Source organism: Perissodus microlepis, chromosome 5, assembly GCF_051167445.1.
Source record: "Perissodus microlepis isolate ML-2025 ecotype Zambia chromosome 5, ASM5116744v1, whole genome shotgun sequence".
Classification (NCBI taxonomy): Eukaryota; Metazoa; Chordata; class Actinopteri; order Cichliformes; family Cichlidae; genus Perissodus; species Perissodus microlepis.
The window spans coordinates 37,514,520-37,540,419 of NC_140465.1; the positions used below are offsets into that span (position 1 = coordinate 37,514,520).

Genomic DNA, 25,900 nt, shown 5'->3' on the forward strand with positions numbered 1-25,900 from the left:
GGACGAGCGGTAGAAGGTCAGCAGCAGGTTGGAGTTCAGCTTGTACTTCCTGAGGACTCTCAGGAAGTGCAGCCGCTGTTGGGCCTTCTTGATGACCGCTGAGATGTTTCCTGTCCAGGAGATGTCAGCAGAGATGAGGACACCAAGGAACCGGAAAGTGTGGACCCTCTCCACACACTCCCCGTTGATGTAGAGGGGGGCCAAGTCGGTGCTGTGTCTCCTGAAGTCAACAATGAGCTCTTTGGTTTTCTTGGTGTTCAGTGCCAGGTTGTTTTCTGAACACCAGGCTGCCAGCTTCAGGACTTCCTCTCTGTACTCTGCCTCGTCTCCCTTCGAGATGAGTCCGACTACCGTGGTGTCATCAGCAAACTTGATGATGAGAGTGTTGTTGTGGGTCGAACTGCAGTCGTGGGTGTAGAGAGAATACAAGAGGGGGCTCAGCACACAGCCCTGTGGGGAGCCGGTGCTCAGTGTGCGAGTGGAGGAGAGATGAGGGCCGAGTCTTACAGTCTGGGGCCGGTTTGTGAGGAAATCCTTTATCCAGGCACATGTGAGAGGAGGGAGGCCAAGAGTGACCAGTTTGGTGATGAGGATGTCCGGGATGATTGTATTAAAGGCTGAGCTGTAGTCCACAAAGAGCATTCGGACGTAGCTTTGCCGCTGCTCTAGGTTACTTCAGTTAGCGAACTCAGCCCTACAAGACTCACACCGGACGACTCATTAAACAGACCAAAACGTAGTTCTGTCACATTCAAATGACAACTTCTGGCCTTGTGTGGCTAACGTGACAGTGACTTACCTCCGGCCAAGCTGGAAGGAGCAGTGACCGGGGCGCACATGCACACGCCTACGTCATACATGGTGCACAAACACAGGCAGGAGATTGAGGCTACGTCCCTATGGAAGCCCGTTTCCGCCACTAAAAAAAAAAAGATCCATAACTCAAAATTTCGAGTTATTTTCTCAAAATTTCGACATATTAACTCGAAATTTCGATTTATTAACTCAAAATTTTGAGAAAAGTAGCTCGAAATTTCGAGTTAGCGGTGCCAATCAGTAATCTACGTGAATGACGTCATTTCCTTGTTACCCGGAAGCTGAAGCCCTCAGCTACAAATGCTACAGCTAAGCTACCGGTATTACATCCAGTCGTGAATGCACAGATTGCTAAGTGTTTTCAGCCTGGCTTCACAAATGATGAAATCCCTGTGTTATTAGCTGAATCACATGGTGTTACTATCAGCAAACGTACTCGCTTAAGCGCCAATTTGTTGGGATCCGTTTTTGAGTGCGCGTTCTTCTGCGCCATATGCTTCCGGGTAACAAGAAAGCGACCTCATTCAGTATATTTTTGATTGGCAGAGCTAACTCGAAATTTTGAGAAAAGTAACTCGAGTTAATAAGTCGAAATTTCGAGAAAATAACTCGACATTTCGAGTTATGGATACTAGCTTTTTTGTTTTTATTTAGTGGCGGAAACGGGCTTCCATAACGTCCACACGTACACGGGTATTTTTGAAAACGGAGATTTTCCGTTTTCGTTTTAAAAAATAATCCCGTCCACACGTAAACGCAGAAATGAAGGAAAACGCTGCTAGGAACATGCCAAAGCAGCAGGTGGCGATATATTCCTAACCGTGCAGAAATGTTGGCCAATCAGAAGTCTAGAAGCCTCGGTGGGAAATAGTAAACAAGGATGGGGCATAGAAGCAGAACCGAGTCGTATGTGTGGAGGGACAGTAGCTGTGTGTGTATATGTAAGCATTTAAACACTGCAGAGAGAACAATTAACAGTAACAGTATTGTAGAAATTCATTTCACCGAAACAATAACGTGGCGCACAGTGTGACGTCAAAAAAGGCGCACACCTGTGACGCTGCGTTTTCTCCGTTTTCTCCATTTTTCTCGTCCACACGTAAATGCAAAAACTGAGTTTTCAAAAATCTCCACCCTGGCCGGAGTTTTTAAAAATTTCAGTGACCGAAAACGCCGTTTACGTGTGGACGAAAGGTGCAAACGCATAGAAAAATCTGCGTTTTCAAAAATACCCGGGGACGTGTGGACGTAGCCTAAAACACAAAGTATTTAATAAAATTCATAAGGGTTTAACACATTTGCTGCACTTGGCTGATGCTGGTTTCTGTGATGGTCCTCTGGTGTCGCCCGGCTGCAGGTTGGATTTTATTCTGAGGGAAACGTATCCGTACAATCGGACGTAACCATCTCCTCCAGGCGTTTGTCCTTCACCGTTTGCTTTTCCTTATAATTTCCACACAGTGGACTTAAAATAGAACAGAAAAATGTGTGCTCATTAAAGCAAATTTAGCTGAAATTAAGAATCATCCAGTTCACCAAACCGGCTACTTAAACCTGTTAATTACACAGTGTTCAGCCACATTACACTAAAGGGCTTCCTGCCCTGATCGTTTAATTTAGCTTCATCTCCCTCAGATACAATTTCATGGTCGAGAAAGTGTTGCATCTTTCATTTCGCACGTCTTTTATTGCGTCGCCCGCAGTGTTGCTGGCTTGTTTGTACAGAACAACAGGCTCAAATAGGAACTTGCTAAAGCTCCACAGAGCAGAGAGAGCACATTTAAAACCTTGAGATAAAGGTCAGCTCGGGCTGTTTGCTCGTACTCCAGCAGATTCTTCACAATTATTCTGCAAAGAGAACAAAGCGCTGCGTCCCTGGACTGAGGCAGAAACTGCTGTTCCGGTGAAGGCGAGGTTACTTTGGAGGTCACGCAGGTTTTGTTGTAACAGGCAGAACAACAGGTCAGAGCCTCCAAAACTTGTTTATTCTTATTTATCCGAACAAGTCGAATCCGAACATCTTCCACAAACTAGCCTAGAAAATAACGCCCCTCATCCAGCACTCATCAAGGACAGCAGCGCTCCGACACGGAGGACACAGCTGGAGGAAAAGATTTAAGGAGCGAGCAGCAGCAAAGCTGAATCTAGGACAGCTAGTACAGTTGGTGCTGTGTACCTCCCCGAGTTATTATAGTTATTATAGTGAACTCCAACTAAACCAAGAATCAAAACAAAATCACTTTAGAAAAAGATCAACTTAATAACAGTCAGCGTGAAGCTTATTAAACCTGCATTTCCTCTAATGTCCAGCAGGGGGCAAAGCCTCTGTAAAACGACGTCTGATTTACAGAAGAAGAATAAGCCTCTGATGATCTCTGAGCTCAGTAAACTCTTTCCTGATGAGTTTATGGCTCAGATGCTGCTTTAAGTTCACGTTAGAGTCAGAGATGAACAGGAAGTAGAGTAGGGTTTGGGGCGGGGCTACTCTGTGGGCGATCCACTAACAGTCTGCTAGTTTCTGAAGATAGAAGCAGCTGGTTCACCTCAATGACCGAGAGCAGTAGGAGCGAGGCAGTAATAAAAACAGAGAGTGTGAGCACAGGCTTCAACTTGTTTGGATCTCCAGAAACAGAAAGTCTGTTCAGATCAATGAGAGGCGACTGAGGAAGAATGAAAATGCTCTGATAGAAGGCTTGTGTCAGGAGCAGCTGGAGACCGTATGGGGTGTTAGAGGTCATGAGCTGTTCTGTGGATATATCAGCTCAGGCAGAGCGCAGAGAAGCACACCTGAACCAGGAATCAGCGTCTAACAGCTGCTCTGTAGGATGTGTGGAAGAACACAACACATTACTCTCTGTGCCAAGCAGTTTATGAAAGGTAAACTACGGCATACAGAAAGGTAACTTTGAAAAGTCAAAGCCAATGAACAGATGTTACATCGATACATATTCAGTGCAGACTGACGTTTTAAGAGTGATGAAGCATTAAGGCTGCGGTGGTTCTCGGAAAGCTACACACGGAATAACAAGTCAGGCTTTTACCAAACATGTTTACAACGAACGAGCGATTCAGATGAGCATCCTGTGCGGCTCTTTCCTCGGGTAAAGCAACTCCAGTTGTCCACAGGTTTGTGAGCAGGTGTGAATTTCTCCAGAGAGGCAGGTGAGGATGTTTGAGGGCAGTCAGACTGGCAGGAGGACGAATGGGTCCTGAATGAAAGGAACTAACTCGACACTGAGCAAACAACTATCTGACTGATGTTAGTGGGACACAGGCCAGTCACAACCTGGGAGGAGCCCATTCAGGCAAAAGTCCACTAAACACATACAACCGAGCCATGACCTCTCCAAACTTCATGTAACAACAAAAGGTGTAGCTGGTTAGCTAGCTGAGCGCTAACCAGCTTCACCGCGCTCCGACCAAACTCACCGAACCAGCCGAGCGCGCCACAAAAACGCAACCTTGCACATCCGCTAAGACAAAACTCTGCTTACATCTGGCTTCCTCCGTTGTTCTCACGTGTCATAAATTTAGAGTCACATAGGGTTTTGGCTTTGCAACTTCTGATTGGTGGAAGTGACATGAACGCGGTATCATTACCGTGATTCTATTGGCTCAAATTATTAAGAGGTGTTAATCATGCAAATTGCCCAATAGCAGCCGAAGTTTCAACCCCTCAGAGTTTAAAGCGCCAGAGTCCATTTAAACTGTCCATGTGCAGGGCAGAAAGGACCACAGACTGTGAATGTGTGGTTAATTCTTCAAAAATATTCAAAAATCAAGCATTTTTAGACATCTTAATGAAATTAAATCAACGCCTGAATATTTATTTATTAAAAGTGCAGTAATTTTTCACTGTTTCGCTTTAGAAGCATAAATCTTTGCACAGATGATGTTGATTACTGATTTTCTGAATAAATGCACTAAAGCATATTTTTAAAGGAGGAAAAAATCTACTTACTTTTTGTGTTCCAGGCTCAGCAACTGTGACACAGTAACATCTCCTGCAATATTTACACCTCTTCATTTTGATACCAAGATTGTTTACACAGAGTTTGTAATTGCAGAGAAATACTCACTGTGGGCATGTTCCTTTCAAGCATTAAGCTCAGAAAGCCCTTTGGGTAGGAACAGGTTAGATATGATACAAACCACTGCAGGATATAATAGGATATAATAGGATATCATGGTCGACAGTATCGAACGCTGCACTGAGGTCTAGCAGGACAAGCACAGAGATGAGTCCACTGTCAGAGGCCATAAGAAGATCATTTGTAACCTTCACTAAAGCTGTTTCTGTGCTGTGATGAGCTCTGAAACCTGACTGAAACTCTTCAAATAAGCCATTCCTCTATAGATGATCTGTTAGCTGTTTCATATCCACTCTACATAATTACTTTTCCATAACAAAGCAGCCTAAATGGGTTTTGTATCATTATTTTAAAACAAGTCTAAAATTATTGCTAAATGTGGCTCTACTTTAATACGGAGAAGCTTCACACATGTACAGGTCTGAGCTGTGTGTGATGATGAATGAAGTTCCTTTGTTTTGATGGAAATGTTGAGCCTGATTCATAAACATTTATTCCAAGAGGAAAGAAAAGACTGAAGAGCAGCAGGAACATTTCTTCAGCGACTCCACACAGAGTGGGAGACGGATGTGTGGCCTGCAGGCAATGTTGGGTGTAATGCATTTCAAAGCCACGAGGTTACAAAGTTACTGTAATCACATTACATTTTTTAATAACGTAACATTTTACTGTGCTAAATTCAGTAATTACATTAAAGTTCATGTTACTGGTGTTACAAAGGTTGGTCAGCCGGGCGGATATAAAGAAAAAAACAAACTGCCTCCATTTCTACAGTAGAATCACCATGACAACCACTCTACTTTGTTTTCATATATAAAAATGTAAAAAAAAAAAAAGATTATAAGTGTGTCCTCATTAGGACAGGGGTTTGTGTTGTGTGTGTCACTGTAGCTATAGGTTTATGTTGTTAACCGGTGTTTATGTGAAAATGTATTAAGAGAGTAATGTAACGAGTAGAGTAACAAATTACTTTCTCCAGCGAGTAAGCAAACAGCTCTTCTGTTCCAGCTTAGACGGAAAAACCTCGATAATGCTTAAAAACTACACAGCAGCACAAAATCACCTAAACCCAAGTGTCCTGGTCTGTGTCCCTGTCAGAGGAAGTTCACAGAAGTATAAATAAAGTACGATAAAAGGCTTCAGCCTGAATCTGATGCACAGTCACAAGCATCTTTTTTTCCTTTTGTGTTTTGTAAATATTATTAAATGTTATTCAATTGTAAATTTGAAGCCCCATGAAGCGACTGTTGTTGTGATTTGTGGCTATATGAATAAAACTGAACTGAATAATAGGGGCAGCACGGCGGCACGGTGGTTAGCACTGTTGCCGCACAGCAAGAAGGTCCTGAGTTCAATTCCACCATCAAGCCGGGGTCTTTCTGTGTGGAGTTTGCATGTTCTTAATAAAGCAGTGCTCTCTGATGCATCATGGACAAATAAACCCGACTCCTCCCTGAACATACGATCCCGCAGCACCGGACAGTTCATTGGTTTCATTCAGTCCTTCCACCTGTGAGCTGGACCACAGCTCCTGTAACACTGACTGAAGCACAGCACAGAGCCCCACAGGGACCCCAGGTCGAGTGTGGACGGAGGGTCGTGTGCTCGCGTTGACCAACAAACCATCAATCAGCAGCTGATCTGACAAGAGGCCCCAAAGACCAGTGACTCAGAGCAGTGACTGCCGGGACCCCCGCGTGGTCCATCAGTGTCTCCATCCTTCTGCCGGCCAAGCGAGACATCCGTCTCAATCATCCTCCACCAGCTCACTGGGAAAGTTCCCATGAGACACAGAGAGGTGAGGTCGGGCTGGGGGTGGATTTAGCAGAGAGAGAGGAAAAAGAGTAGTGAGGAGAAAAGAAATAAGAAAAAGCTCTGACCTCCAGGGCTGAAAACTTAAGTTCCTCTAACGGCCTCTAAAAGCTCTAGATCAGATTCACCTCTGCACCAAAACAAAGACAGCCAGCATGAAATGAACGGTCAGAAATACTCAAGCATTTTATGCAGTGATGAAGTATTTGTACTCTGTTATCTCCATCTTTACACTAAATGCAGTTTAAAGTGAGTTTCTGAATCCCGGCTGCAGATGTTCTGACTGTACTGCATGTTATTAAAGACAATTTGTTAGGTACACCTGTCCAGCTGCACATTGGCATAAATATATAATCAGCATCATGACAGCATGTCAGAGCATTCAGTCATGCAGACATGATGAAGACCACCTGCCAACGCTCAAACTGAGTGTCACAATGAAGATGACGGTGACTGTGGTTGTTGTTTCAGAAACGGCCGATCTGCTGGGATTTTCCCACCAACCATCTCTGAGTTACAGAAAAGTCTAAAAACCAGGAAAATACCAGCAAGCAGCAGCTCTCAGGGAGGAAACACCTTGTCGAGGTCAGATGTCAGGAGAGTAGATAAACTGCTTCGAGCTCATAGGAAGGTCAACAAGAACTCCAGTAATCACTTGTTACAACAAAGGTCTGCAGAAGAGCATCTCAGAGCCTTGAAGCAGATGGGCCACAGCAGCAGAAGAGCGCAGCGGTCAGCTGCCGAGGCTACACTTCACACAGACTCAGCAAAACTGGACAACAGGAACTGGAAACAGCGCCTGGTCTGATGAGTCTTGATTTCTGCTGGAGCACAGTTTGGTAGGAGCTCGTGGATCCTCGTATCTGCATCGTTATATTAGTGACTGGCTGGAGGCTAAAAAACATGAACCTGATCTGTGGAAACTATAGATGACATCATGGTGCCCACATCCCTCTTTTTTAAAAACAGCCTTTTGGAAAAAGTATAGAGATTTCATGTAAACGCCATCATGACAAACTCAGGCGTCAAATGGGACGAACCATTTTTCTTGGGTTAACATTTGAGCTCAAACTTGCATCCATGCTTTTTGCAGAACACTAACATGAGAAGATAAGACTGATCTTATCTAAAGTCACGTGGCCCGACCGTAGCGCTGACTGAACCCATTAGCGTGCAGATAACTCGCGAGGTTGAGACACAGCAGCTGACAGATTCGCCGTCGCTCAGCGGTCTGTCGCAGACAAACAACATGCAGACATTAATACTGAAACACAGTCGTCTTTTCTTCACGCAGCAGCGGGGACAGTCACAGGATTATTCAGCATTTGATCCTGTGATCCATTTTTCATGATTTCATGTCTTTGAACAAACTCGAGCTGAGGTCGAAGCTCCTCCAGCGTCGCAGCATAAAACACAGTCACTCAGATGTCTGACAAACCTGCAGACACACAGAGTAAAGACACAGTTAAGACTTTAGTTGTAAATACATGCAAAATGAAAATAAAAAGGAAAGCCTCTGAAATGTGCATAAAAACAACAAAAACAGCAGAGTAAGCGTTTCCTGGTTTGATCCCCGAGCATCTGTTTTATTTTTCAAACAAGCATCAACCTGCAAGAAGAAGCCTGGCTTACGTTCAAAAGGCTGCAGTTCCTCTGGTGTCCAGCAGGGGCAGCAGTGAGTCAGTCCCAGTAAACTCACATGTTAAAACTGTACAGGAGAAATAAGCACGTTTACAGGCTGATTGTTTGCATTGTTAGGGGCGTGGCCTCTTTGACTGACGGGCGGCTTCTCCTCACCTGACTGCAGTCCCTGACCTGGACCTGAGGACCGGGTTTTAATGTTTAATGCAGAACGTTTGCTGGATTCAGCACGATCACACCTTTCCAGTAAATAAATCTACCTGCTGTAAGTAATTTTCTCAGTCTTCTGTCCAATTGGAGCAGAGGAGTCGCCCCCTGCTGGTCATTAGAACAAATGCAGGTTCAGTGAGTGCTGCTTGTGTCCACTCTGACCTTTAACATAGTTTACTGCTGAATAACAAAGAGCGTGACTGTACGGCGTTGAACCTGAGCCCCGCTGACCCTGGAGGAAGATGCTGATGGAGAAGCTTGTCCATAATGTATGCTGCAGGTGAGCGCTGCTGTGATGCAGGTTAATTATTTATTTATCTGGTCTTGCTGAAAGTTTCATCTGTAAAGCTGGCCCTGTTGTGCAGCTCCTAGAGGACCAGTTTTACAGGAACGTCCTCTGTGAGCAGAGCTGCAGGGAACCTGATACACAACATGAAAAAGGAAGGCCGGTTTGCAGTGCAGTACACTTTAGCCGAGCTCTTTATGTACCCAGTTTGTGCTGACTCTGGGTTTGAGCAGGAGGCAGAGCGGGGAAAAACCTCGATGAAATATTTAGTGAATATCTCAGAGAAAAAGGGAGCAAGTGCAGCATGCAACAAAACGATTTATTTACGGTACGCGCCGACATTTAGAGAGGAAACACTGCAGGTGGAGACGTGTGAGGAGGAAACGATTAAACATTTACTGATACACCTTTGTGACAGTGTTTGCAGTGGCAGACGTTTACAAATCAGGACATTTTCACCATATTTCGCTTCATCCTTTTCCAGCGTGCCTTTGAGCAGCAGCAGCAAAAACAAACATCTGTGCTGCAGATAACCACACACAGCTGTAGGTGGAGCGCTGAGGACAGAGGGAGACTACAGGCTGTCTGAACATTTATAAATCACAGTATTTACTCACTCATGTCTTCTTCTTTTAATTTCACCCTGAAGCTCTGAGATGAGCTTTAGGGTGCAGTGAGTGGGTGCAGTGCTCAGGCTGCACGCTCCTGCAGTGAGCGTGCAGCCTGAGCACGGATAATAATGACCTCATTTCATGAAGTATTCATTCAGCCCCCCATCCTCTGCACTTTAACTGTCCCGCACACTTTAAATCACTCATTAGCCTCAAACAGGGAAGCCCTGCCCACATTATTCCACAACTGTGACATCATCCATCCGTTCATCCATCATCTGTCCATCCATCATCCATCCATCCATCCATCCATTATTCATCCATCCATCCATCATCCATCCATTCATTATTCATCCATCCATCCATCCATCCATCCATTCATTATTCATCCATCCATCCATCCATCCACCCATCCATCATCCATCCATTCATTCATCATCCATCCATCCATCCATCCATCATCTGTCCATTCATTATCCATCCATTCATCCATCCATCCATCCATCCATCCATCCATCCATCCATCCATTCATCCATCCATTCATTATTCATCCATCCATCCATCCATCCATCCATTCATTATTCATCCATCCATCCATCCATCCACCCATCCATCATCCATCCATTCATTCATCATCCATCCATCCATCCATCCATCATCTGTCCATTCATCCATCCATCCATCCATCCATCCATTCATTATTCATCCATCCATCCATCCATCCACCCATCCATCCATCCATCCATTCATTCATCATCCATCCATCCATCCATCCATCCACCCATCCATCATCCATCCATTCATCCATCCATCCATCCATCCATCCATTCATTATTCATCCATCCATCCATCCATCCACCCATCCATCCATCCATCCATCCATTCATTATTCATCCATCCATCCATCCATCCACCCATCCATCCATCCATCCATTCATTATTCATCCATCCATCCTTCCATCCACCCATCCATCATCCATCCATTCATTCATCATCCATCCATCCATCCATCCATCATCTGTCCATTCATTATCCATCCATTCATCCATCCATCCATCCATCCATCCATCATCTGTCCATTCATTATCCATCCATTCATCCATCCATCCATCCATCCATCCATTATTCATCCATCCATCCATCCATCCATCCATTCATTCATCATCCATCCATCCATCCATTATTCATCCATCCATCCATCCATCATCCATCCATCCATCATCCATCCGTCATCCATCCATCCATCCATCATCTGTCCATTCATTATCCATCCATTCATCATCCATCCATTCATTCATCATCCATCCATCCATTCATCATCCATCCATCCATCCGTCATCCATCCATCCATCCATCATCTGTCCATTCATTATCCATCCATTCATCATCCATCCATCCATCCATTCAGCATCCATCCATCCATCCATCCATTCATTATTCATCCATCCATCCATCCATCATCCATCCATCCATCCATCATCTGTCCATTCATTATCCATCCATTCATCCATCCATCCATCCATCCATCCATCCATCCATCCATTCATTCATCATCCATCCATCCATTCATCATCCATCCATCCATCCATCCATTCATTATTCATCCATCCATCCATCATCCATCCATCCATCCATCCATCCATCCATCCATTCATTATTCATCCATCCATCCATCCATCCACCCATCCATCATCCATCCATTCATTCATCATCCATCCATCCATCCATCCATCAATCATCTGTCCATTCATTATCCATCCATCCATTATTCATCCATCCATCCATCCATCATCCATCCATTCATTCATCATCCATCCATCCATTCATTATTCATCCATCCATCCATCATCCATCCATTCATTCATCATCCATCTATACAACAGTCCATCATCCATCATCTGTCCATTCATTATCCTTCCATCCATCCATTCATTATTCATCCATCCATCCACTCAACTGTCAATCCATTCATCCATCATTCATCCATTTATCATCCATCCATCCATATATCCATCATCTGTCCATTCATTATCCATCCATCCATTTATCATTCATCCATCATCCAACCATCATCCGTCTATACATCAGTCCATCATCCATCCATCCATTCAACTGTCAATCCATTCATCCATCATGCATCCATCCATCCATTCATCCATCCATCATCCATCCATCATCCATCAGAAGTCACACTGCAGGGTTGCCTGTAGAATGGGAGGCTGAGCCTTCAACTTTCAGGCCCCTTATCATTACTGATTATTAATCTCTGGCTCTCTGTTTTCACCCCAGTCGGTCACTGGTTCTGCTGGAGGTTTTTTCTTCCCATTGTCACCAACTGTGTTTGCTTATAGGGGTTCATATCATTGCTGGGGTTTTCTGTTGTCTCTGTATTATTGTAGGGTCTTTACAATATTAACTCTTTAAGGTCGTGTTTCACCCACTCCAACAGCATGTCTGTGTACACAGACAGATAATCAAAGATACCATACTGTACTCATCTTAAATCATTACTTATAAAAACACAAAGATACTGCTGATGTCTTGATCCACAGGTAGATTCACAGGTTTGTACTTGCCTCATCAGGTATCTTCAGGGTTAACATCCTCTGCTGTGAAGCTGGTTCATTTCTGTACATGTGAACCTGACCTGCTCCAGAACCGGTTTTCCTGATGATCTCAGACGCAGCTTCAGACCCTGATTATTTAGTTTTTTCTGAAACCAAATAATTTTATATCCGTATGAACAGCTACACTGCACCTGCTAACCAGTTTTTGTTCTTCACCCTCAGAGTTAAACTTCACAGAGGCTGAAAGAACAAAACCTGAAACCAGGGGTGTCCAAATCCAGGCCTCCAGGGCCAGTGTCCTGCAGGTTTTAGATGTGTCCTTGATCCAACACAGCTGATCTAAATGGCTGAATGACCTCCTCAACATGTCTTGTAGTTCTCCAGAGGCCTGGTAATGAACTAATCATGTGATTCAGGTGTGCTGACCCAGGGTGAGATCTAAAACCTGCAGGACACCGGCCCTCGAGGCCTGGAGTTGGACACCCCTGCCTTAAACTGTCTTCAAACATTCATTTAATGAAGCATTTGATTATCAGATTCTCCGTGATGACAGCCCTGAGAGATCGATAAATCTGCTCCATCTCGCAGTCACATTTTTATTCTCCTGTTTCTGTCAGGCTAAACTTTATTACTACAGCAGCTCTTTCCCAGTCTTACTGACCAAAGTGCTTAAAGCACGCACACACTCACAGCGCTGTCTGCAGCAGCTGTTACTTTCAGTCGTATAACATTAACCTCTTCGTATTTTCTCCATAATGTCAGTGAGCAGAAACGGCTTCGGCTCAGTGGAGAGATAAAACAACGATTTCCACCTGCTTCCAAACATGAAGCGCACATTTTATTTTAGCTTCCATAAATCCAGCATGAGTAACAACACGTACTCCTCGCTGCTACTAATTCTCTGCTGCTTGCTTCTGCCCCAATCAGAATGGAGGGTGCTGTAAAGCGGCTTGTGGTGCAGGGGCGGATCTAGAAGGGTGGCATGGGGTGGCAAGTGCCACCCTAGTGTTACATATGACAGTGTTACAATAAGATAGCATTAACAGTTTGAGCGTAGTTACAGTCAACAGTGAGTATAAATGCTAAAACTGAATATACTGAATAGTGTGACCCCCCTCCACCATTAACAAATGGTTCAGCCCATAGCAGGACCGGCTTTATTTTTTGTTGTCAGGAGCAACCGATGCTTTATGATTGTGGCAGAGCACATTTTGAACAACACCACGGGAATTTCAGATTGGTTGTTGCACTCTGAGTCTCTATTTCAGCCCATATTGAAAGTTCGGACTTCAAAGGATGATTTTAAATTTTAATTACAGTTCAGTAAATCCAGAGTTATGATTTAAAAAAATATATAAGCCATGCTTTTCTCTAAATACTGCGAGCGAGTTTTTAGATGTGGGAACATTGTGACGTTTAGTGTGGAGTGTGTAGTTGTTCTGTTGTGTAGTTGTTGTTTTGTTTTGTGTGTCAGTGAGGGCACTAATGAATGTCACAAAGGCACATTGCAATGTAAACACAGTCACCAGGTAGAAAACCAGCGCAGTGATACACCTGCTGTCAGGCCTGCAGCTTTCTCCCTGTGCTGCTCTCTTCGGACCAACAATGTTTTTACTGACACACATCATTTGTGGGCTACAGACAATAATCAAGTTATGGACTATATTTATATGAAAAGCATGTAAACTTACTGCATTTGAATCATTTTAACCACATGTAACCACCTGCATGTGTTTGAAAAAGAAAGGCTTGGATTTTGCCTCCCCATCTGATTTCTTTGCCACCCTAAGAAATCTTCTGTAGATGCGCCCCTGTCGCTGTGACGCGTCACAGAACAGGAGCTCGCTGCAACAGAAACCTGTGAAACATCTCAGATTGGAGCTGCACCTGCTGCCCCGCGCAGGGCAGGAAACACGTGGACTCCACAGTTCATGAACACTTCCCTGCTATCCAGAAATAAGCCGAATAACCTGGAACGCTGCACCCGGACAAACATCAGCTGACTGACGGTCCTGCATGGGGTCAGCTGATGCGACGGTCAGACTCGTTTCTTCCTGCAGGACTTTTTCACGTTAAAGAGTAAAATGTGCCCCAAAGTTGCTCTCAGAGTGCTGACGTGGCGTCTCCGTCCTCTCTGTCCTCTCTTGCTCTTTGCTGGTTTTTCATGCTTTTCCTCTGAAGTCTGTGTGTGGGTGGGAGAGATGAGTTGTTTGTGTCGTGCTCCTTTAAATCAAAGGCGAGGGGAAGGCTGTGCTTTAATCATATTTCACGCCGACCTCACTTATCTTCCTCGCCGTTGTTTAAGGCATGTCATTGCAGATATATCAGCCCCCGCCTGACTGCTACAGTATGGACACACACACACACACACACACACACACACACACACACACACACACACTGTATGTAAAGCCTTTATGAGTCCAAATATGACAGGATGACAGTGTGTTAAAATGTGGAACCAGAATCGCAGCGTGTTAACATTTCCTTTGGAAATGCCAAGGTCTTCCATTTTTCTCAGCGTGCAGTGAGCGGGCGCTCAGGCCTGCAGATCACAAAGACTTTAATTTGTTTTTCTGACAGCAGCCTGAAGGTTACAGTGATGAGCTTCTGACCTGAAGACTCCCACTGATGCTGATTCCACCCAGCGTCCTTGAAAACAAAACCGCAGGCGCAGAACGAGCTGAGACCAAAACACTTTTCATGTGAGCGAAGTTTGTTTTTATCAGTTTGATTTTCCTGTTTCAGGTGTTTGTCTGTTTGAGGGTGTTTATCTGGACCCAGTCTCAGAGCAGACGCGATATAGTGTGTTTTTTAATCAATAAAACGTTTTTTTAATATCTTGCTGCATTTTGTATAAGTTTATACTCAAGTTTAAATAAATAACAACACTGAAGCTATTCTGTTATACCTGTATGTAAAAAATACACTGCGCCCAAAATATTTCATAGTTCAGCAAAACTGATCAATCTAATTAACTTAAACCTGCTCCATCCTCCCTATTCTGGTATTTTAAAGAGTACTTAGCAGAAATATTAAGCAACCTAACTAATAGGGTTGCAAACTCCCAGCAAAAAAAAAAATAGGGAACCACCCCCCCCCCTCCACCTCATGATGCTTAATCGATGTAATCAACTTTAATTTGATGCAGTGTGGAAAAATGCACAGAAATAAATCATTTTTCAAGAATAATTAAATAGATTCAACATCTTTCTTCAACAGAACTGCAGACTGCACAGATGGTACCTTCCCAAAGGAAAAAGTACTATAGCTTACTAGGGTATATTAGACTTAACAGTTACTATATACAGTAATGGACTTCTATATATTTTACATCAGATTAAAACTTTGGGTGTAAGATTCAGATAATTATTTATTAAAAGCTCGACATTTTAAATGAGAATAAGAAAGAAAAGTATGTCTTTGTGCCCCCTTCTCCCTGTTCTTGCCCTATCGGCCCCCCTGGCTAAACTTGCTAGACCCGCCCCTGCACAGTTACCAGCCGTCAGCTGCGTAGAAAAAGATCCTGGTGTAGAAAGTAATATTAAATAAATTCTAACAACAGCTTATCAAGCTTAATAGTGCTGCTGTTGTTCAGCTGCTGGTTTCCTCTTTCTGGTGAGAAGTGGGCCAAAAACAAAGAAGAGAAACGATCAGCTGATCATTAAGCAGTTTCACGATTGAAGTAGCAGCAGGAGAGAGAGAGAGAGAGAGAGAGAGGGGCAGTCGCTCCATATATCGGTTGTTAAGCTTAACGCAGGAATGCTTTACAAACATTCAGAGATGAACTTACACACTTGCTTTACTTCTCTCTGGGAAAACTTCCTCGGAGATGAAATGCCGGATTGCTAGCGAGGCTACAAATACACACAGCCGCTCTATCACGTGAGCACACTGCTGCAACGTGCTACGGTTATGAGCCGAGTTACGCCGTGTAGCAAGTTTTGTGAGGTGCTTTTTTGATATTTAATGGATCGGATTACATTTTTTATTTCTCGCCGATATCCGATCCAGTAATTTGGGTCAGTATCGGACCGATACCGATACGTAATATCGGATCGGTCCATCTCTACTCTAAATAAAGAGACAGCCCAACACTGAGCTGGTGTGTGAGAGATACCAGCTACATATAATGGCTCAGGCTCTGGAACCATAATTATAATTATAGCTGTAATTACTGAGAAGCAGCTCGAACGTGAACGTCAGAAAAAGCTCGGTGTGAGACCTCATCAGTGTTTCCTGACCTCAGCCTGGTAAATGCAGCAGTAACAGCTTCACGCTGAAGCGCAGGAGCAACTCGGAGCTTCTGATCTCGACCAGATTACTTGGACCTGTAGCGCGGAGGAGGCGGGGATCAAACCGCAGACACTCCGATCGCAAACGTGTCGATTTCAAATCAGTCTGCCTGACGCTGACGTTACAGAAGTGGCCTGTTCGTGACTCTTGTGTGTGAGCATTTCTGTGCACATCAGTGACTTTTTGTTTTTTAGTTTGACTTTTGCTCTTTTTACAGCGTTTCTGTGGCTGAATTTCAGGTTTCCAGCAGAAATCTCGTGCACTAACAGTCAGTCGAAAGCAAGTGGCCCAGAGTAAAGATGGCTTTGTTCTCTTTATTCCACAGAACAAGTTTCACATCCAGGCTGTGAGGAACTGCTGAGCCGTGTGGGCGGGTCTCTGAGTGGCTGTTGGGAAGTCTGGAGTTCACGAGTCCTAAATAAAGTTTCACCATCTCAAAAATCTAAGTTTCAGCTGTTTACAGCTTTTTCATTTATAAGGTTTCAACTAATACAGTCATGAATAATAATGATAGTAAAACATGAATATTTACTGCAGCGTATCTGACATCCTGCTGCTGGTGCACATGAGGGTCCAACAAGATCTGCTCAGGTGAATCGTAGATAACGCAGCATGCAGACGTTGGTGAATCTGTCTGAAGACTCAACAGCAACGTTTGCAGAAGCTTCACCTTAAAAGCAAAAAAAGAAAAGAGGAACGTCTCTGCGGTGTGAGCTCATCAAACCCATCAAACGTGTCCCGTCCTGGTCACGTGACGACAGCTCGAAGAGATGAGTCTGTCTGCCGTCTGGTTCTGCCTGAACGGCTGCAAACAGGAATGACCTGAGACCTGGAAGCTTTCATCCGACGCTCGAGGCCTCCCGAGGCTTTCATCCAAACCAAACGCCCACAACGACTCACGCGGGCCTTTGTCTCTCCACTGAATCACGCGAGCTGTGTTTGCTGAGGTTAGCTCTCTGTGGGATGAGCGATTGGTAGCAGTGAACTGGTGCCGTCACTCTGCACAGAAACATGAATCGTGCATGTGGCCGAGGGGGGTCGTCTGCTAGAGCCCGAGCACAGGTCCAGGGAACAAGATGTGCTTCCCTGTGGTCCCGTCAGAGGAGTTTGCATGAAGTGTGATTACAGTCTGAGCCTAGACGTGACCGCGCACTCATCAGTCAGAACCGCCTCACGCCTCCGACAGTCACACACAGTTATCATGCAACCACTCGTAACCGTAACCTGACTCTGTGGTGGGTAAATACCTGTGGGATGTGAGCAGGGAGGAGCCTGCTGATCGAACCACAAAGAACTACGGCTCACAGAAAAGTGGATTATTGTGCCTGTTGAGCTGAAGCTGCCGCGCTGGAGAGAGGACGGCAAATAAATCGCTAGGGAGGAGCTGAAGCTGAAATCCATCTCACTTTATGTTTCTGACTGAACGTCTCCATGGTGCTCAAAGCGAACACGTCTGGAGTGAAATAAGTTTATTTCTAAAGAACATCCGAATCCTAATTACCCAAACACCGTCTGATGGATGACGGCAGCTGATCCCTGATCCTCGGGCCGACGACCTGGGGGAGGGGCTGGAAAAGCAGGTCAGTTAAAGCTCTGGGAGCTTTGCTGCATCTAACGAGCTGCTGACCAGGAGGAGGAGCCTGTGTCTGTTAGAAACGCAGGCTGCTCGGGGTCAGAGGTCAGACAGGGTCTCTGCTCCAACATGAGTCACAGGGAAACGGGAGCGACCGACAGCAGGAGGCAGCAGGAGACGGGCCGAGCACTGCGGCACAGAAACGTCCTCGGGCGCGAGAGCAGCTGAAATATTCCAGGAGCCAATCACAGCTCTCTACCGAGGCTTCAACGGGCCGGGCCCCAAACTGCTCCGGGGCGCCGGGCTGGGACCGGAGGAGCTCAGAGGAACCTGTCCAGGTGTTCTGACGAGGACGTCGTCACGGCATCAAAGTGGGCGTTGTTTAATGCGGTAACCCTTCTGACACCGCCGTTCCCTCTCCCCGCCACGCTCGTGTGTTCGGCTCGTCGTGCATCATAGTGCGCTCGCTGTGCTGACAGCTCATCATCGGGCTTCAGCGGCGTGCTCCACGGTTGGTCTGTAAATCAGAGTCAGGCAGAACTAAAGCGACTTCCTGCCTGCGCGTCTATTAAAGGCCTCAGGAACATGTTGGCTGCTCGCCGTCGAGTCCTCTGAGGCACTTTTTCATCTCTCCTGCTGTTCAACAAACACAAATGAGTCCCAGTGTTGGTTTTCCATCACCGCACAGCTCCCGAGGCACTCCGCCATCTTTCCTTCATTACTCATTGAGGTGACTGGAGAGCTGTATTTCCTGCGACAGCAGAGAAAGCCGTTTGTCACACCTTCGCTGGAGGAGAAACTGGAGGAAAGAAGAACGTCAGGAAGTAAGCGATTGCCACCTTGATCCCAGCTGCCCACCGATCTTGGCCTCACCTCTCTGAACAGCTGCCGCACAGACAGGCTGCAGAAATCCAAACATTTCAAATGAAACTGAGATTATTACGTTTCAGGTCCGTGCACAGGAAAGCTCTTAGTACCTGCCAGAAAAATAAAGGGCGGAGAAAGAAACACAGGTCGGAGGTGATCTTTGAGTGCAGCTTGGAGCGAGCTGCCTGCAGCTGTGACGGCTGCTGACTGTGGATTTGACTCTGAGAAGCACCGTCTCAGATTTCAAATGTCTTATTTGAATGAGTCGCCATGTTCGTGTGGTGGAGATAGGTGTGCCCTGTGATAGCAGCTCATGTCAGCGCCTCCCAAAGCACGGGGGCGGGGTCAGGCCAAGAGCGAGCCGTAACACGAGAGTCGCACAGAGGAGGAGGGGCCTCTGAACGAGCCCTCTGAGCCCTCCACCCTCAGGTGCCGTGTTAGGTGAGGCCAAGGCTCTGTTGGTGTGACCCTGGGTATCACAGAGCGGTTATGGGGACGTAGAGTGTGTGTGTGTGTGTGTGTGTGTGCAGTGTCAGCTGTCTGAGAACAAGTGAAGAGGTCAGAGGTCACATTAGCTGAGCTCTTTTATTTACAGTCTGTGGACAGAGGCTGCTGAGAGGAAAGTTCAGGTGAACAGTGACAGATGAGTTACTGATCCACACACAGGTTTATACACAGCAACATGAGTTACATACGAGGACAAACCTGTCCAACAGACACACACTCCTCCCTCCGGGCTCAGACGGGGTCACGTGTCTGTTTGGTTTAATATCTCCGATCCACCGACAGCTTCACGGGCAGAGTCTTCACTGGGACTTTATCCCCGATGCTGATGAAGGGAAACATCCTGTCAGTGAAAGTGTGTGTGAAGGTGTGTATGTGTGTGTCAGTGTCAGCGTCAGAGAACGACAGCTGTCCTCCGTCCCAGTCCAGACTCGCTCGGATCCTCTGGAGCTTCTTCTGCAGCTGGAGGACGGTGGGGGGAGCAGATCCTGAGCGAGCTGAGTATTCACCTTGATTGAATCCTATTCCACCAAATCCAGAGCGTATGGGTCCCTTCCTCCGGACGGACTCCGCTAACACGCCCAGTCCCCAGTGTCCGCAGTCTCCAACCTCCACGACCCAGCTGTGGGCCCCTGAGGTAAAGCCCTGAGAGCTCAGGACGAAGCAGAGATGATCAAACCTCTCTGGATTATCGGGGAGCTGCTGCAGCCCACCCACCCTCACGCTGCTCAGATCCTCAGACAGGGTCAGTTCTGGGTTTGCAGTGTTTGGGTTCAGGATCAGAGGAGTGTAGGAGACCATATACTTCATGTTGTTCCAGATGCTGAAGGTCAGGTTGCCCAGGTGTTTGGCCTGGTCTATCAGAGCTCCCGAGGGCAGCTGTGGATCATCCAGCAGGGGGCAGCGCTGGGCTCTTTCCACCGCAGCCTTGTAGTTGTGCAGGAATGAGACGTCTTCAGCTCTCAGCTCCTCCTCTGTGGCTCTGATTGTGTCTGAAAGAGCTGCTATCTCTCTGCTCAGAGCCTCCATCTTCTCCTTCATCATCCAGCTCTTCTGCTCCTCTTCCTCCCACAGCACGGTCAGCCTGGCCTCCTCTTCCTCTGCTAGAAACTGGTGAAGCTTCTTAAACTGCACCCTAATCTTCCTCTCTGTGCGTCGGGCCTGGGCCTTAATGTGTTCTGCTGTTTGATCAAACTTCACTCGGACTTCTTCACAGACCTTTAACTTCTGCTTTAAAGCTTCCACAGTTTCCTGAAGGTCATTCTTGTGTTGTTGTGCAGCTTTATCGATGGGCTTGAACGTGTGGTCGCTGTGCTTCGTCTGCTCGTTGTCAGAGTGCAGACTGCAGAGATCCTCTGAAGCTCTCTGATCTCTCCTCTCTACAAACGACTCACACAGGTTCTTCAGCACCAGACTAACCGGTGGATCCACCCTCGAAGATCTTTTCTGACACATCGGACACTCGTGTGTTGGCTTCTCTCTCCACCATCTCCTCAGACAGTCTTTACAGAAGCTGTGGCTGCACGACAGAAGCACGGGATCTCTGAAGATGTCGCGACAGATCGGACAGCACAGATCCTCCTCTGATCTGGAAGCCATGGAGTCTGCGAGTGAAGCTGGAAGCAGCAGACAGGAAGTACAGTCAGTCCTGGTTCCCCTCCCTCCTCTGCTGCTGAATGAATGCCTTTATTGTCACCGCATGAGACACAAACCACAGAACCTGTTCTCAATGTGGCACGAAGCTACACGACACAAGCTACTGATAAATGGAAATCACTGTGGAGCATCAGCAGCTGTCTCTGTGCAGCAGCTGGGCTGAAGCTCAGTCTGTCCGTCTCTGTCTTTGGTTAGAATAACAACCTGCTTTCTGTTTTACGGCAGGCGAGACAGGTGAGGGCGGAGCTCTGTGAGATCGCATGAATGCTTCTGCGTTACCTGCAGGTCAGGTTTCTTTCATTCCACAGTTATCAGAGTGGAAAATCTGCCGGCGTGCAGCAGTGGTGTGGTGATCACTGACGTGGTTTAACACACAGACCGTCGTGTGTTCAGCGTCTCGTTTCCACCAACGTTTCGTTTAAAGATGCGGTTTATGTAACGTGTGATTTGAGTACTTGGTGATTTAACTTGGGCCTTTTTGCAGGAAACACTTTGTCTGTATTCTCAGGATTTACTGCATCAGCAGATTTAAAGAACAGGGTTTGTTGTCTTTTTGGAGATTTTTAAAATAAGACGGTCAGGCTCTCTCGTGTTATTTTAGTAAAAGTAACACATGACACAAAGGGTCGTAACGACTGAACGACTTCCTCAAACATACTTTAACTCCATAAACGTCTTTTCCTTCTGATTATTCAAACAGGTTTTTATTATTTTAAATCCTTTTCACTTCATTTCACCGACCGGTTTATTTCGTCAGGCGTGAGGACGACTCCTCCGTGTTACTGCAGAAATCAGAGAGAAAACCTCTCACAGCTGAGCACGCTGGCATCGTAACAGCAGAACGATGACGGAGTCACAGAGACCTGAGAGGCCACTGCTATCAGTGAGACACACTGTGAGGATTCTTATAAAAAGACACACAGAGGGCTGATTACACTGCGTCAGGTGTAATACCTCACTGTAATCACATTACATTTTTTAGTAATGTAATGTAATGCATTATTGTGCCTGTGAAGGCCTGTGGTACATAGCTGATTATTAGAGATAGGTTGATCATATTTAAGATCGAAGCATTGATTAATGGCAGGACTTCTTTGAGCAGTTTTGTAGGAATGGGGTCTAAAAGACACGTTGATGGTTTGGAGGAAGTAATTATTGAAGTTAACTCAGAAAGATCAATTGGAGAAAAAGAGTCTAACTTAACATCAATGGTACTGAGCTGTAGATAATATTAAATGAGTCATTTTTCTCTAATGGTTCAAAGGTGATTTGTGAAGAAGTTCATGAAGTCATTACTAGTTAACGTTAAAGGGATGGTTGGCTCAGCAGAGCTCTGACAGTTTGATTATCTGGTTAATAAAGATGTGACAAAGACTCGAGTAATAAAGGGGAAAATTCAAAATACAATAAAAGCTAAAATAAACCATTAACATAAACATCAACAAGAGAACACCAAAATAATTATGTGTTAACTAAGCCACATGATGGCGGGGCGGGGCAGTGTCTCACGGAGGTTTCACCGTCGGCCCCGGTGATGGTAATCGCCCAACAGTTTTCACACCTGGGCTCATGCGACGACTCACTTGATTGGCAGCGAGTCAGGACCATCCAACCAGGACCACGCCCTCTCGGGTTTCGTTTCCTGGGAGTCTCCACCTCTCGGATGAGAGGAGAAACATTTTCCTGAACCTGAAGAAATCCAACTGCCTTCTTTTTTTTCATATGAATATGCCAGCATGAACAGTGTGACCGACTAACTGTGAACATAGCTGATTGGCTGTCTCTCTGTCAGTAAGGACAGCTTAGCTTACCTCTCCCCAAAAATCAGAAATCACAGACCTGTTTGTGTCTGTGAGTCGGCTCAGAGACAGGAAGTGGAGACAGCACTCGTTTTACTCAGACCTGCTGACAGCCATAGATGCAGCTTTGTCAGGTCTGAGCTGTGGCCCCCCAAGCTGTGGCCCCCTGAGCTGTGGCCCCCCACGAGCTGTGGCCCCCCGAGCTGTGGCCCCCACGAGCTGTGGCCCCCCGAGCTGTGGCCCCCCCACGAGCTGTGGCCCCCCAAGCTGTGGCCCCCTGAGCTGTGGCCCCCCACGAGCTGTGGCCCCCCGAGCTGTGGCCCCACGAGCTGTGGCCCCCCCACGAGCTGTGGCCCCCCCACGAGCTGTGGCCCCCCACGAGCTGTGGCCCCCACGAGCTGTGGCCCTGAGCTGACCCCCCATGAACTTGTTTTTAACATTTATTCTCTTCTGGTAGCCATGGAGACACACTTTGCTGGTGTTTAGTGTATGACATTAAAGATTATTCAACTGTGACATAAGTATCAGTTTTCAAACTGCAGATTTTGTCCACACGTCAGAAAACAGGAAAAAGTAACAACAGACTTTCTGTACGTGATGGCGCTGCAGGCCGTTTCTCAGCAGTGATCATTCAGGAGCAGACGACTGTCTGTAGATTTTTATGGCTCAATCTTTTCAGTGTCCACAGACGTCTTATGTCTTCCCTTCTGTGGTCTTTGTCAGCAGGTGGCAGCACCTGGAGACGCTGGCAGGACCTCAGTGAAGCTTCCTGAAGTGGCAGGAAAGCACGAAAAACACAAAACCAATGCAAACAGGCATGAAGCGTCTCTCTTCCTGTGTTTGTCTTTGTGTGTGTGTGTGTGTGTGTGTGTGTGTCAGTATAATCCTTGCTTGTCATTCACGGTCATTGCTCGCTCTCAATGCTGGAAGCTGATCTAAATCGATTTGCTGTATTAAATCCAGCAGAACGTAATTGACCATCAGACGCTGAAACATCCTGACGAGATGCTGCAGGAGGAGGAAAGTAAAGTTTTCATCTTGCACCACTTCCTGTAAACTCTGCGTCTCTCTCGTGTCTCAGTCCAAGCGTCCTGCGAGACCAAAAACAGACACGAGCGTGACCTCTGAGCTCGCTCGTCTTTAGGAGGCACGGCAGAAGATCTGAATGTTTCTCACGAGCCGAGAGATATAATCTCTCCAGCGTGTCCTGGGTCTGCCCCGGGGCCTCCTCCCGGTGGGACATGCGCGGAACACCTCGCCCAGGAGGCATCCTTATCAGATGCCCGAACCACCTCAGCTGGCTCCTTTCGATGTGGAGCAGCAGCGGCTCTACTCTGAGCCCCTCCCGGATGGCCAAACCTCTCACCCTATCTCTAAGGGAGAGGCCAGCTGTTCTTCGGAGGAAGCTCATTTCTGCTGCTTGTATCCGCGATCTCGTTCTTTCAGTCACTACCCACAGCTCATGACCATAGGTGTCAGTGACCTTTGAGCAGCATTTCTTCAGCTCTCAGAGCCGATTGTCTCCACTCCGTGTCTCCAGGACCTTTCTGGTTTCAGGTGAAACTTTAAAAATGCTAAAGATGCTGACCTGTGTGACGCTGACCTGTGGGACGCAGACCTGTGGGACGCAGACCTGTGTGACGCTGACCTGTGGGACGCAGACCTGTGTGACGCAGACCTGTGTGACGCTGACCTGTGGGACGCAGACCTGTGGGACGCAGACCTGTGTGACGCTGACCTGTGGGACGCTGACCTGTGGGACGCAGACCTGTGTGACGCTGACCTGTGGGACGCTGACCTGTGTGACGCTGACCTGTGTGACGCTGACCTGTGGGACGCAGACCTGTGTGACGCTGACCTGTGGGACGCAGACCTGTGTGACGCTGACCTGTGTGACGCTGACCTGTGGGACGCAGACCTGTGGGACGCTGACCTGTGTGACGCTGACCTGTGTGACGCTGACCTGTGGGACGCTGACCTGTGTGACGCTGACCTGTGTGACGCTGACCTGTGGGACGCTGACCTGTGGGACGCAGACCTGTGTGACGCTGACCTGTGTGACGCTGACCTGTGGGACGCAGACCTGTGTGACGCTGACCTGTGTGACGCTGACCTGTGGGACGCAGACCTGTGTGACGCTGACCTGTGGGACGCTGACCTGTGGGACGCAGACCTGTGTGACGCTGACCTGCTGAGCGGTCAGACAGCAGAGAGGAGACGTCACGTAACAGAGGACGCTTGCTGTGGAGGCACGGCAACGCAGGAGTTACCTGACATGTACTGCAAATACTGCAAATCATTAATATAATACTGTAAATGCTACATGTGATTAGACACATTAGAGATGCAGTACACTCAGCACTGCATTCACAGAACATCCAGAGGTCCTGTTTACACCATTCACCTGTCAGTCAAAGAGGCCACGCCCCTAATAATACCAAACTGTAAACAGGTGAGTGATAGAAACATCCGTACAGGTGTTGTAAAGAGGAAACTGTGATATCAGAGACTAAACCAGGTCGTGTCTCAGGCTGTAAACACGTTTGGGGGGACTGACTCACTGCTGCCTCTGCTGGACGCCAGGAGAACTGCAGCTGCTAAAGAGTGTCATTATTTTTAACCTGTAGGAGGACGTCCATTTAAAAGACCGGAGTTTGTCCCTCCTGCTCTTCTTCTTCCACTTTGTCTCCCCATCAATCCATGTGGCCTCGCTCGTCCTCCACCTTCGCCCTCCTCTCGCTGTGCTGCAGACGTTGTAATGGACCGTCTCAGTGGATCGATGCCGGGGGAAGGGAGGGGGCGACCGCAGACAGAGAAGCTTTTCAGAGAAGATTTGACTTCAGGCCAAGGACGGTCTGCAGGAGATAAAGAGACCAGAGGAGGTGAAGGACACAGAAAAGTCTCCTCATGAAGATTTCTCTTTGTCATTCGTTTTTAGTCTTTTAAAGACAAACTATCAGCAAACTAAATGAAGCCTGCAGAAATCTTTGTTCCTTCACAGGTTTGCAGCACAACCATCAAATGTGTCGCGTAAATAACATCGAAGAAAGAAACTAAGAATAAATTAGACGCATGAAGAGAGCGACGTGTGGTTCCTGACATGGAGTTTATCGAGCTGATCCCGCCGTCAGCTCGGTGCTGAGCTCCACAGAACAGCGTGCTGACCAAAC

At 46.7% G+C, this 25,900-nt stretch overlaps 1 protein-coding gene and 1 long non-coding RNA gene across 2 annotated transcripts; both read right to left on the reverse strand.

Annotated features, from left to right (window-relative positions):
* Positions 1-5,533: 5,533 nt before the first annotated feature.
* LOC146387821 (uncharacterized) lies at positions 5,534-25,620 on the reverse strand. The gene is made up of 2 exons (XR_014800326.1): positions 25,352-25,620; positions 5,534-8,157 (listed from the first exon to the last, which is right to left on the reverse strand). It is a non-coding gene; the product is annotated as an uncharacterized LOC146387821 (long non-coding RNA).
* On the reverse strand, positions 15,504-22,907 carry LOC146387822 (nuclear factor 7, brain-like). Its single transcript, XM_084929672.1, has one exon. It carries the CDS (start codon positions 20,872-20,874, stop codon positions 19,537-19,539), a length of 1,338 nt encoding a protein of 445 aa, XP_084785798.1. The 5' UTR covers positions 20,875-22,907; the 3' UTR covers positions 15,504-19,536.
* Positions 25,621-25,900: the final 280 nt, after the last annotated feature.